The sequence below is a fragment of the Lathyrus oleraceus genome, chromosome 3 (genome assembly GCF_024323335.1).
Source record: "Lathyrus oleraceus cultivar Zhongwan6 chromosome 3, CAAS_Psat_ZW6_1.0, whole genome shotgun sequence".
NCBI classification, from domain to species: domain Eukaryota; kingdom Viridiplantae; phylum Streptophyta; class Magnoliopsida; order Fabales; family Fabaceae; genus Lathyrus; species Lathyrus oleraceus.
Genome location: NC_066581.1, coordinates 151,454,574 through 151,469,416, shown reverse-complemented (window position 1 = coordinate 151,469,416; position 14,843 = coordinate 151,454,574). Strand labels below are relative to the sequence as shown.

At 37.2% G+C, this 14,843-nt stretch overlaps 1 protein-coding gene across 1 annotated transcript; it reads left to right on the top strand.

The window, feature by feature from the left end:
- Positions 1-572: 572 nt before the first annotated feature.
- On the top strand, positions 573-1,826 carry LOC127130144 (uncharacterized). Its single transcript, XM_051059208.1, has one exon. The coding sequence runs from the start codon at positions 573-575 to the stop codon at positions 1,824-1,826; it is 1,254 nt and encodes a 417-aa protein (XP_050915165.1).
- Positions 1,827-14,843: the final 13,017 nt, after the last annotated feature.

The following is a 14,843-nucleotide window of genomic DNA, read 5'->3' as shown; positions in this document are numbered from 1 at the left end:
AGTGCAACCAATATATATAAGAATCCCATTCAATATAGTAGGACAAAGCATATTGATATTCGTTATCATTTTATTAGGTATCTTGTTGAGGATAAAATTGTTACTCTTGAGCATGTGGCCACTGAGAAGCAATTGGAAGATATATTTACTAAAGCTTTAGATACAAACCAGTTTGAGAAGTTAAGGGGCAAATTGGGAATTTTAATGTTTGAAGAGTTATAGCAATTACTGATATGGAGGAATGCAAATAATATTTTCTCCTCCCTCCATTTAGTGGTGCACGAAACTCCAGGGAAATCATTACAAACTTTCCTTATTTTTCTTCCAACACGCCATCATTTATCTCTTACCTACTCCATCGATTCCAATCTCTCTACAATCAATCTCAACTCAAAATCTGACATCAAGATGTCTAAACCTTATGGCTCAACACTAAGCAAAAGCACCAAAGATCAATTGACCCCTAGGATTGCTTATGCTAATATGGATCATTCAGATGTTGTAACTGATGTCGTTCCTCTCTCCATTGTTCCAGGACATGTTCCTACTAAAAGGAGGGCAAAACACCTATTATGAAAAAAGCTAAGCCTTCAACTGTAAGTAAATCTTCTAACCCCTTTGGGTTGATTCAAATTCCTTCTACTAAGATTAGGAATATTAATCCCTCTGTTGTTGTCAAGAAACCTCACTCTATGACTAGCTTATATCTTGATCCTATTAAAAGCATTGATGTCGAACCTAATGTTATTGCATCTGCTAAAGGTTATGTTGTTCCAAAAGTAGTGGGTAATGATGAATCATTTGAAAGATCTAACTCTGGTATTGTAAGTCTAGATAACCCTAGATTTGATAAGACCCTAGGTCAATCTAGTATGAATGTTAATGATAAAGACACAGTTGATAAAAGTATTTGTGTGTTAATATCTCAAATTTGGGGTACTGAACCTAAGTCTGTTGTTGTGTCGGATGTCATTACATCCTTGGCCCAAACTGATCATCCTATTAAAACGTCACTTGAAAAATCTGATGGAAATTCTGATAGTGAGTTTGTTCCAATTAAGTCCCCTGAAAAATCTGAAGAGAAAGGTGATTCTGATATTATGTTTGTTGATATGTCTAACAAAGAAGAAAATTCTGGTGTGAAGAAGGATCAATCTACAGACATTGTAAATGTAGATGATCCGGACTCTAATGATGAGCCCACTGGTAAGAGATTGACTCTAAGGATAACTAAGAGGTTAAAGAGTAGAAAAGGGAAAGTTGTTGAGTCTACAAGAAAGCCAACCAAGGCTCCCAAGAAAAGTACAAGTGTTGGTTCTGCTAAAGGGTGGAATAAGGTTGTAACTCCTTCCACCAAGAAAAGATCTTTGAAGAGGAAGGAAGTCCCCTTTAGTTCTAGTGATTCTGACTTTGATGTCGAACATGATATTCCAAACATCGTACCTTCAGCAAGGAAGAAAGCTTATGGGAAAAAGGTTCTAGATAATATGCATGAAGCTCCAATTGGTAACATATCTTTTCACTCGGTGGAGAGTGTTGAGAAGTCTAAATTTGTTCACCAAAGAAGACTGGCTTTGGAGAGGGAACTTAGCAAGAATGCCTTTGAGTGCAAAGAAATGATGGATCTGATTAAAGAAGTTGGCTTGATGAAAAGTGTGGCTGGGTTTGGCAAGTGTTATGAGATGCTTATAAAAGAGTTCATTGTGAATATTTCTAAGGATTGTGATAACAAGAGGAGTAAGGAGTTCAGAAAGGTGTATGTGAGAGGAAAGTGTGTGGAATTTTCTCCAGAAATCATTAACAGGTTCATGGGCAGAAGTGAATAGGAACAAGCTGAAGTGGAAGTATCTGATAATAACATTTATAGGGAAATCACTGCAAAAAAGGTAAAGGAATGACCAAGAAAAGGGAAGTTGTCAGCTGGTTGCTTGAGTGTGAAGTATGCAGTACTTCATAGAATTGAAGCTGCTAATTGGGTTCCAATAAATCATACTTCCAACATTGCTACAGGGTTGGGTAAGTTCATTTACATTTTAGGGACCAAAACCAAGTTTGACTTTGGGTCCTATGTTTTTGACTAAACCATAAAACATGCTACCTCTTTTGCTGTGAAGATGCCTATAACATTTCCCTTCTTAATTTGTGGTGTGATTCTGAGTCAGCACCCTAGTATTTTGATCAGCCCGCAAGAGAGAATCTTCTATTTATTTGCATTATAGGCTATTTACAAGGAAACATGTCCCAATCATTGTTATGACATCTGACAAGAAATCTACCAACTCTACTTCTAGGACAAGAATCATTGATGAATTAAAGGACACATGAAAAACTTTGGATGAAACCATCGAAGCTTGTACTGAAAAGAAGAGCAGGCTTGAGATCCTGATAAATGCTTTGTCTGAAGAAGATGTTGAGGGAAACCTGGATGGTGATAAGGAAGAGTATAATGAGGTTGAAGAAGATGCTAATGCAAGTGGTGATGATGTTGAAGAGACAACCAACAATAATGATGACTGACGTGATATGTTCTCTTTGTGTTTTTTCTTTATGCTGATGCTTCATTTGTGGGCTATGCCTTGGAAAATTTGTGCATTATATGTGCCTTTTTGGCCTATAATATGATCTGCTACATCTGATATTTTTTCTGCTCCTAATGAATGTTTTTCCTGTTTTTGTCAATTTTTGGCTAAAAAGGGGGAGTAGTAGTATTAGTATATAGAATTTATTTTTGCCTGCCTTAAGTACTACTTGAGGGGGAGTAGTAGTTTTTGCTTATGTTCTGGTGTTTAGGGGGAGCATGATGTTTTAATTTTGTCATGACTATGAGATGCTTGAGGTAATAACTGATGTCTTGACATCCTGACTGGAGATGATTATATGCTTGATGTCATACATGATATCTTGATATCCTGTATGGGAGAGTTTATTTTTATCTACAGAAAGTTTGTGTGTGAGAGTTTTCTTCTCTTTAATATGACATTCTCTATGAGGTTGGTTTTATCTTGTTCTGCTACGTATGCCTCTGATGTATCTTTGAAGAAGTTCTCTTGAGTTTATTGGTTTTTATAAGATCTGTTTTGCAAAGGTTGTTTTAGCCAAAATTTGTCAAATGGGGAGATTGTTAGGTTGTTTGTATTGTGATTGGTAGCTTTTTGTTAAAACAAGTGACACATGTGTACGACATCATGACATGCTGTGGTTTTACATTCTTGAAAGATTTATTTTTTAGCTGAGATTAGTGAAGATTCTTTGAAGATTTGATTAACGTATTTTATGGTCCAGGAAACGTTTGTTTTAGAAGAAAATGTAGGTTTAAGTTATGCCTTATTTCATAAGAAAGGATGTCAAAACATTTAAGGATACACTAGATTTGATTTTATCAGATTTGGTTTGATTTTATTTGATTATACAGAAGATTGTGCAATAGTATGATTTGGATATGTTGATTATTTAGCCCAAAGCCCATGCTATCCTGAGGCTATTTAAAGGACAATTTTAAACCTAAGAAAACAACTAAGTTGCGTATGCGATAGTCTCTGTTAGGGTTTAGTTTGTTCATTATTATTTGTGAGTCATTCTCGTATCACTTAGATGCTAGAATTGGACTGAGTTTTTGAGTTATAATTGTGAATCACTCATGAGATTTTTAAGCAATGATGGATTATGTTTCATTAGAAGTGTGTCTTCTGTTTATTGTTGGAAGTTGTTATCAATGTTGTGTGATTGAAGGAAAATAAGAAGGGTCTAATATCTAGGAGAGTCTTAGATAGAAATTCCAAGGGTAATGATTAGGTGAGAAGTTTGTAAAACTAGAGGTTGTTTAAAACTTCAAACTAATACTATTATAATGGATTTCCTTCCTAGCTTGGATGCCCTCAGATGTAGATGACGTTGCACCAAAATGGGTTAACAATTGACCTGTGTTATTTACTTCCTGCTATTTACTTTAACATTGTGATTGTTTGTGTTGTGACAATTTGTCCTGATCCTGGTGTCCTGACATCATATACGACATTTGTTATCCGAATACCAGAATTACAAGGATAGTTGTTCCAGGTCTCCTCACTACAAGAGTGTTAGTGAGAAAAAGAATGGAAACCATAGTCGTGGCAAGCCTTATGCGACTCCAATTGCTTAAGAGGATGATAAAATTCACCAAAACACCGTATGTGGGAAACGAACAAGTGGAGGAGGTGCTCATACTCATATTAAGTGTTTCAAGTGTAAAGAGTTAGGTCATTGTGCTTCATAATGTACTTTCATGAAGTGTTTTAAGTGTGGGAAACTGGAACATCATGCTAATGAATGCAAGAGTGCAATTGTGACATGTTTCAATTATGGAAAGCAAGGTCATATTCGTACTCAGTGCAAGAAGTTGAATCAAGCTCAATAAAGTGGATTTTTTTTGCTTTGATCTGATTTGGGGTACGTGTTTTCATAATGATATCTCTCTTGTTGCAATCACCATTAAGGGTAGCGTAATATGGGGGTTAGAAATCCAATTGAGGGAGTCTTAACCCAATATGTTTTAGTAAGAGATTTTCGAGGGCGAAAATCCTTTTAAATGGGGGAGAGTATTAATACCTCAACTTTAGTTATCTAATTTTAATTGAATTTATATTAATTTAATTAAATATTATAAATAATAGAAAATAAGAGATAATTTAGAGTTGGAAGAATATAGAGTTTTATTTAAAATTAGAGAAAAAGAGGTGTTTTGAGCAAAAAGCTAGGGTGTGGTGAGAATTAGTGAGAATATTAAAATTATTATTTTAAGTGAATATTTGAATTATTGAAATAACTAATTTATTATTATTTTAATTAATATAAACATTATTTGAAATAAAAATAAATAATAGAAATTGATATTTAGTGAGGATGCGAGGAGAATTGAGACGTGAAAAAAGTAAGTGGAATATTTGGTTAGAATAAATACTAAAGTGAGGAGAGCTTTTGTACCGTACATGCAAAAGTTGGAAAAGAGAAGAGGGAGACAAATATAGGAGAATTTGGAGAGCAAGGAAAAATCTCAAAGTCAAGAAAGTTCAACGAACTGCAAATTCGAGGTAAAGAGTAATTGTTTATATTATGAGTACTTAATTCAGAGGGTTAGTGCGGGTTCGTTATCCTCCACCTTTTTCCTTCCCTTTTATGTGGTTTTCTCTATTTGTGGGCAAATAAAGTTTGGACAAAACTTTAATGATCAAATTGTTTATCGATTGATTATTTTGAATAAATTAACTATGTTGATGTCTTGTTATAAGGTAATAAAATAAACCCATGTTATTAATTTGCGGTTATCTATTATGGATTGTTGTGTTGTTTGGGGCTGTATAGAGCTGTTGGGGGTTGGTTAGGCTAAAAACCAGTTAATCGTAAAAATTATGAAAAAATGATAAAAATTAATTATGTTAAAATAGATTGTGTATTAATCATATCAAAATGTGTAGCGAAGATGCAAAACATATTATTCGTAATAGTTGTGAAGGATTAATTGAAAATTGTACTGTGTGTAAGTGAATTATGCATAAGCGTGAAAAACATTGCTTATATCTTATGTACTATATGTTAATTCAATGTGCAATTCATAATTTTATTATGTAGTGTTGTTTGCAGTGTAATGTAAGCCGTTATAAGCAATTTATCTGCATGTATGAATATGTATTTATTCAAAACTTATTTAGTTTTTTTACCTGTGAAAGTGTGTATGTATACACTATGTTGTTTGATTGTGCTAGTTGATTTATAATATTATGTATGTTAGTGTAGGCTACTAACCATCTTTGAAGGTTTTATTCATTTTAATTTGGTGTCATAAATCCTTAGTATAATATGTTCATCATTTTCTTTTTAATCTTTGTAGAACCTTCATAGATCATTTCAAGGGTGTCTCACACTTCTTTAGAATTGCTACAATTAGAAGCATAATTGTACTCTCTAGCACTTAACGAAACTTATCATCAAGTACTTTACTTTAAGACTTTGTTTCAATTTTTTTCTTTTCTTATGTGTTCATAAATTACTTGATTTGTTCAATACTTCATTATTAGTGAAACGAGTAGGCACAAATGGACCATCAATATTATAATCCCATAAATTAAAATCAATAGCATCTAAAAATATTTTCATTTATGCTTTCTATATTGTAAATTCTTTGCTATTAAATAGTGGTGGTTTGTTTACAAAAATAATCTTATTAAAAGAAATGTTTAAAGTCACAATCCTACCTCCTGAAGACAATTAATCTTATAACAGAAGTTAAGCTCTAATGCTACTTATTAAATACAAGTGACGGGTGTCAATTTTGATATTTGAATTTCAATATCCAGGTTATAAAAATGTTTTGATTTGAAAACACTTTATGTCATAAGAGAACAATTAATAGAGATAAAGCGGCAGAATACCGAAATGAGAAAAGATAGAGAAATAAGTACTAGAATAAAATAAATGACAAAAATAAAAGAGATAGGGATAGAAAAATCACATCAAAGATTATTCTGGTTCGGCCTGAATCATGTAACCTACTCTAGTCTCTAAAAGTTTCCTCTTGAGATTTATAGTGAAACAAACTTGAGCTTTTGCACAAGTTTAGCCCAACAACCTTTCACCAATAACTTAAGCTTTTGCAAAGAATAATCTCAATATCCTTTCACAAAATACCTTAAGTTTTTATAATGGATCTTCCTAAACAACCTTAAACAAAACACCTAGAACTTTTACATAGGTTCTAATCAACAACCTTAAATCAAGTATTTTTACAGGTTTAACTTACAACCATTAAATCTATTACAAAAGAGATCACAAAAGAACTACACTCTTGAATAAACAATTACGGTACTGCACCAGCACAACTCTTAGATATAATTTTTCACTCTCTCAACATTAAGGTAAATCTAGTGAAAAAAGAACTTTATAAAAGGACGAGTAATAGAAAAATAGGAGAGGAGTTTATACAGAAAATTGGTGTGAAGAAAAGTGAGGAAATGCATCATGTATATAAGGAAAATTCTAGCTTTAAAAAACAAATTCTCATGAGATTTTTAAACTTTTAATTGATTAAAAACATGTCTTACCAATTTGCTTAAGCCAAAAAATGAATCTTTGAATTTCAATGTTACTTAATATATTACAAGCTTTCTTAATCGATTGAGATGTATTTGTCGCATCACGCGAAAAACCGGCGGGAAAAGAAAGAACAACAGAGCCGCCACTGTGCGTTATTTATCCCAAAAGAGGGAAAGGAAACGCTCGAAGTAAACCTGGGAAAAGACATGGTCTCGCGACCAAAGAGGATGGGTTCGGGAGTCGGTTATGCGAAGGGAAGGTGTTAGGCACCCTACGCATCCGTAGTACTCTACGGGATCCACGCACAATAGAAAGGATAAATTGGTTGCTAAACACTGCTCAAACACACACACACTGGCTGAAAAGAGACAAAAGAAACTGACTGAAACTGACTCGGCAGGATATCGTATCCTGGGCCTACTTAGTCTATCAGGCATAGACATCAGAGTCGAAGTAGTTCGGACTGGGGAAACGACACATGCTCGCTAGGATATCGCATCCTATGCATACGTATCTTCTCGGACGAGAGAAGAATCAGAGCATTCGTAGCTCGGCTGACACGCACACAAACAAACAAGACACAGGCAAACGTGGAGCCCGACTGCCAATCACTGGACTTATATCAGCATCCGAACCAACAAACACACACACTGGAACCCAAATGCCACTCGATGGACTTACATCGGCTTCCAAGCACACAACAACACAACAAGTTAATAGGGAGTCGGGGACTCGAGCCTATAACTGTCAAACAACACACAAAAAGAAAAAAGGCGCCCGGAGAGATCAGCTCAATCTCCTGCCTACATACTTCATCTGGTATGAAGATCAGGGCGATGTAGTTCCCCTACGCAGGGACAAAGGATCTAGCCTAACCAGATAACAGAGGGAGACACAACACTAGGGAGACTACGACTCGAGCCTAGATGTTGTCATGCAAAGTCAACCCTAAGTTGAGGTTTCTAGCTAAATGGCACAAGGGCCAACCTATCCTAATCACGACTTGCACAGGAAGCAAGGGTCTCGATTGCAACTAGGGCAAGAGAAAGGGAAGGTCTCAATCGCAACGAGGGCGAGAGAAGAGAAAGTCTCAATCGCAATGAGGGCGAGAGAAAAGAAAAGATCTCAATCACACAGGGGTGAGAGAAAAGAGTTAGTGTTAGTGGTTAGTCAAACTCGGCAAGACATCGCGTCTCGTGCCTACGTATCTCATCTGAACATGAGAATCAGAGTTGCCGTAGTTCGGCCACGGAGGGAAAAAGGTCTCAATTGCAACTAGGGCAAGAGAAAGGGAAAGTCTCGATCGCAACGAGGGCGAGAGAAAGGAAAAGGCTCGATCGCAACGAGGGCGAGAGAAAGGAAAAGGCTCGATCGCAACGAGGGCGAGAGAAAGGAAAAGGCTCGATCGCAACGAGGGCGAGAGAAAGGAAAAGGCTCGATCGCAACGAGGGCGAGAGAAAGGATCGCAACGAGGGCGAAAGCAAACAAGGATTAGTCTAAGCTAACCTATCTTGCACAAGAGCAAGTCTAAGCTAAACCTAAAAGGCAAAGCAAGCAAATACAATCACAGGAAGCACACACTATATGCACACAAGAGGCTCACACAAGGGTTAGGCACTAGGGCCAACTGGAATAGGGTAAGTGTGCTCTTAACCTTGCCATTGAGAGGCTAAGGTGAAGCAGATGAAAGGATGAAGTGAGGATGAGACCTCACAGCTCTTATCCCTGGCCAGGGAGAGCTAATAGACAAATGAGCATGGGTCCAGAAAGTGGGAACCCTTCTATACTCGAAGACTCTGACACTGTACACTTTGTACAAGATCTTGGGTTTGTATCCCAATGCATCAACACACAGCAGTGTGAGCAGAGGGATGACACAACAAGAGTAGTGGGGGATAGATTGCATATCCCTAACTTCCACCAATTGCCTTACTTGAAGGACTTTTCCTGCTTGGGACAATTTTAAACACACACAAGCATGGCCTCTTAAGGAGGACTTCAGACAGTTTGCCCGGCCAAGTAACAGACCGGGTCTCCAGACTACATGAAGTAAAAGAGATTATACCTCAAGCAAGTTGCTAAAAAGCAAAGCAAATCAAGTTCAGAGAACTTAAGCAACTAAAGTACTTGGCTGTGAAGAAAATCGTGAAACAGTGATGGTTTGGATGTTTCCAGCTCAAACAAAGATCCACAATGCTTGATAATGATAGATAGTTGGAGAAGCTCAGCTCAAAACCATCAAATCCAGCTCAAATCGAATTTCACCATGGATATGGCTTCATGTAGCAGTAGCATCAAATGGTATTACAGCAAGAGAATAGGGCTCCAAACAAGCTCCAAATGTTGGCCAAATGCTGAAGGAAACAAGGATGCTCGTGATTCTCTTGTGCTTCAAGCAGAAAAGTGCAAATCGAGCCAAATGGGAAATGAGAGAAATCAGAGTTTTCTGTGTGTTTGTGACTGCAGCTAGGGTTGGGAATTGGCAGAAAAATGCCTTATATTCATCTGTTTAAGGTTGGCTAAACATGTGCTAAGCTTGCTTTACCTTAATGAAGCTATTTGCCAATTTTACTAATTGTGAGCATTGCATATGGAGGGTGTATGGATGCACGAATTGGGCCTCAAAACAGGCTGCCAATGACAATTGTATTTGCTGTTTTTAGTTTGCTGATGGATTGCTAAACATTGCTTTCACTTATGAAGCTATTTGCAAAATTTGCCAATTTCACACCTTTGGCCAAAATGGGGATATGATGGTATCATGAGCATGAATTAGGGCTTGGAACATCTTGCAAATATCATTTAAAATGAATCCCAATTGGCCAATTGTGTAAAAAAATGCTTAAATCAAAAAGTCAAACTTGAGTCAAACTTGATTTTTAAATGAAATAGGTCAAAAAATGCCATTTTGACTGGCAAGGTTTAGGTACATGATGTTTACATTTTTGGAAAGAGGAGGAAAAATGTGGTTTGTAGGAAAAAACCCCACCAAATTTGGCCTTATGGTTTGAGAGATATGGCCCTTTGAAGTTCACAAATTTTTGAAATTGAATTGATCATATCTTGACAACCACACATGGGATTTGAGAGTTCTTGGACTTTTTGAAAATGGGAGAACAATATCTTCAACTTTCATGTTGGGCAAAAATTCATTTGAAACTTGTATCATGATGCAAGTTGAGGATCAAGAAGTTTCCATTTTTGGCAGTTAAAATCACAAGTCCAGTTTCTATTTTTGGAAATTTCTGATTTGGCTTCAAATTCTTCAATGATGTTGATTGCCAAGATACATGAGGTCTATTAGGACATGAATAAGCTCTCTCTCAAACCATTTCCATCCATCAAATCCACAAAATCAACCACAGTTGACCAACTTTGACTTTCTAGGGTTTCTGACTGTCTATGCACTGACTGATGAATTCCAAACCCTAATTCCTTGAGACCTTGACTTCAGATGATGTCCCAAGTTGTATGAACTCTTGATTATTGATCATGGTGCCCAAATTCCACAAGAATGGCCACCATCCACTGCTTTGACTGACTGTTGACTGTCTAGGGTTTTTGCCTGACTGTGCATGAACTGATGGCTTCTGAACATCCAACCCTTGACTTGAACACTTCAAATGGACCCTCTAGTCATGTGAACTTGTTGGACAAACCCTAGGGCCTTTGCTCCTTGAGAAACACCCTTGCTTGATTGGTTGACTGATCTCCTGATCAGTTTGACCTAATTCTTGACTTGCTTGCTCTTGAGGCAACTGGGGACAATGCAATGCTATGCAATGGACCATGATATGATATGACCTAATATGATATGGTATGTACAATGATAGGTGCAAATTTGAGGTGCTACAGTATTACACTTTGATTTAATCAATTGGAAGATAATTCTAATCAATTAACCAGTATATTTTAAATTCATAATAAATCAAACAAGATAATAAATTATTTCATCATTTGCCCAAATTGATTTTAAGAAGTTTTATAAAAAAAATGAGAAGTTTAAAATACTTTTTTTGTGAGTATGCATTGCCTTAGTAATTCAAGATTTTCTCTTGCTTAGTTTTCAATTAACTGATAAAAAACAAGAGAAAAATGCTAAGTGCGGGATCAAGTGAGCTTTCACAACTTCACCGTTTCAAGTTATCATCTTCACAACTTTAAGTTCTTTTTCTTGATTAAAATTTGTCTAGCACTTGATTTAACGTCTATAACTTTCAGTTAGAACTTGAGACTCTTTCAGCCGGAAGCTCCGATCCATCGTTGTTCCTCACAACCACCGATTCATCAATCAATTTTGGTTCTACAATAGAACTATGGTGTTGTCTGTGGGAATTGACTTCTGATTCTCACATTTTCCATAAATCGCACATTCTTTCTTCGATCTCTCGGTTCGAAACCTATTCAGCTTATCAAATTAAGAGTTCTCAAAATCAAACGCAAATATCCATCATGTTCTACCTGATCAAACATCATATCAATTTAGACTTCTCAAATTTCAAGATTCCTGATTCGCAAGCTTCTCATTAATGGCTGGATCCAAAGCTACTTGTTCCTCTGCAGTTTGTGAAGCCATTGTTGTTGTTGTACCACTCAAGCAACAATCAATCAATTACATCTACCTCCTCCATAATGTGTCACAACTCAAGTAGTAGGTACTCTGCTACACTAAGATCTCCTCCAAGCTCCTCAAATCATTGGATCTACTCCAGTACCTCTGATTCCAGCATCAACTTCACAAATAGAAACCTTTAATGGTTTCCAACTATTGCGAGACAACCTTGGGATACAAGGTACGAATGAATTGTCGAACATCATGTACAACATCATTCAGAAACATAATTCATATGCAATAGAGGAGAGGTTTCTTTGTCTCAAAGAAAGCCTACCTAAGGTGCCTTCATAAGGAAACACTGCAAGAGGCTATGTCAAAGAGAAGCCATGTCGATATCCTTGAGCCATCCGCATCAAGGAGAGACGAAGCTCAGAGGTTGCAAAATCATCAGAATAGCAAAACGTGCCAGAGTCCTCCTTATAGTTCTGAGAGAGATGGAGACAACCATGCTCTTTCACGGAATCAGGTAGAGAAGCAAAGGACAAGGAATATGTAGTAACATCCTATTTATGCTTGCATTTTGGACATTCAAATCCAAAAATAATTGGAGAAATCTCTTAAGCTAGGTGAATACAATGAGAAGGAAGATTTGGACGAGCACATGCAACTCGTCAATGAACGGTTGAACTACTTCCACACTGACAAGGCCTTCAAGTGTAAAATGTCCGCTCTAACCTTGATTTGACCGAATAGGCTATGGTTCAACACTCTTCTTGACGAGGGCATTTAATCATAGATGTACTTATGCGAGAGATTTACCGCTTACTTTACTACCCAGAAAAGGCAGCCAGTGATAGTAGTTGCCTTGAGAGGGACCACTCAGGGGAGGAAGGAGAGCCTACGGTTTTACATCAAGTAATTCACGCAGGTTATGGTGGAAGTAAAGGGAACCAAAAAAGGTCTCAAGTGCTGAATTTTTTAGAATGATCTACTGCAGGATAACCCCTTCAGACAGAAGTTAGGAAGAAGGGAAGTGCATACCATGCAAGAAATTTTAAACATGGCTCAATCTTTCATCAACCTCAAGGAAAACATGAACACCTAGTTCGACAACCCGTTCGCTGTCGACACCAATTCTAACCGCCCGATAGGGAATGAGTCTCACTGATAGAAAGGTGAATTCGACTGCAAAATGCATGGTTGATATGATGAGTACACTTTGTTAAATGCATCATGAGAATTGATTTATCAAGAATGTGCCAACATAATGTTCCAAAAGGGAGGCGTTAGAGCCCCATTTCCCATCAGAGAATCATCTCAGACAGATAAGACAAAATACTTCCACTTCCACAAGGGTCACTACCATAACACTAATGACTGCATTCAAATAAAGGACGCTGTTGAGGGGTTGATAAAAATGGACAAAACTTTATGAATACGTGAAGGGAGGAAAAAGAGAAAGATAAGATTCTCCCAAGAGTAAGCCCTCAAGAAAAGTTGTGGACGTTGGGACCAATGGCAAAGACTAGGAGGATAGCAAGGAAGGAATGCCAATATATTTCCTTTATTAATGGAGGGGAACCCAAATGGGAACGATGAAAAGGAAGGTCATAAAGATAATGGCCTTCCATAGGAAGGATGGAGGCATGTCGGCAAAAGCCCTTGATCGGCCAATGATATGGTTCTAGGACAGTGAGAAAGTCAGGGGAAACGAAATCTTTCCCTTAGTGATGACAACTATGGGAGGCCTTTTGTAGTTCCATATAGAAGTGCCTACAATGGCATTCTTTGGAGCTTTTTTGCAGTCACCTTGGACGTTGTAGCCTCACGGGTCTATCTCAGGCTAAAATATCATAATCTTCAAAGAGAGCCAGTCATAATCAATGTCGATCTCAAGGGCGAATATAATATATAAAGAACTCCAGCAAGACTAAAGAGAATATAATGCAATGGAAATTAATGCGGCATCCTTAATTGAAAAGCTCAGAAGCATGAACATCCAACCTCAAAAAAGTGGTTGATCTAGCAAGAAACAAAATAGGAAGAATGAGCGGTGGCCAGTCCACCTAGTTATATTTCTAAATTTGCGCTTGAAATTATTTTTGTATAATCATCTTTCTCAGATGTATGAGCCATTCCCAATTATTAATGAAATATTGTAAGTTCTAAAATATTTATTTCTTTATGATTTTGTAAGGTACATGCGAGTCCAGGGTATGACCAGAAGGATCGAGGCCCCAACACAAAGACTTAGGGGTGTTTTCGTAAACACCGCGCTCATGCGATCACACCAATCAAATTCCCACAATGTAAAACACCTACACAAATAATTCAGAATAAACTTCATAGGAATACCTCATAAGTTCGCATAGAATTCGGAACTTCACATTTAGGACCAAACGCACATACCTAAAACATGTAAAAAAACAAAAATAAAACATATATATTTCTTCTTTACAAATACACTTTACACACTGGATGTGATAAAATATAGAAGACTAAACCAACAAGGAAGCGACCTTCCTATCTCTGAGCATCTGGTTCGACCGAACTCGCTCCCTCGAAATACATAGAGGATGGTGAAATTGCTCCACTTGTTGCAAGGCGCTCTTGAAAGACTCTAAAACGGTCCCAAGGTAAGTAATAGAACATTTGGTTAAACGTTGAGTTAAAGAGGAATTTTTGAGACATAGAGCCTCCAAATCTCTTTGAACCACCGAAAGAGAGGATTATGTAGATATCAAAGTAGCCTAGATAAAAGCTAGAGATTTATCATTCCTCACTACACCTCTCACTAAAAGAGTCACATGATCGACAAGTGAGCCAGGAAGATTGAGGGGCCGGAGAGCACCATCTGCCCCAATAAGAGAAGTGAAAGATGTATGTATTTCTTACAGATATGTATCTTGTTGAAAGCGTCAGGCTACAAACACTTTCCTTTATTTGTCGTTTCTATTTGTGTTGTTGGTCGTACTAGAGAGAGTACCAACGAACACCACCACCAATGACCAGAGAAGTAGATGTGCTTCGAGTCTAACACACTAGAGTTGTCAGTTCTTCCTCCAGGGCACACCCGGACAGGTTGGCTAAGTATGATAATTCATTCTCTAAAGGAGGAACCCAACATTCCTTAGAAGGGCGTGGACTCGACCCCATCAACTACACAAGGGTCAGAGGACCTGATACACACAATGACCACTGAGGAGCATTTGAAGAAACAACA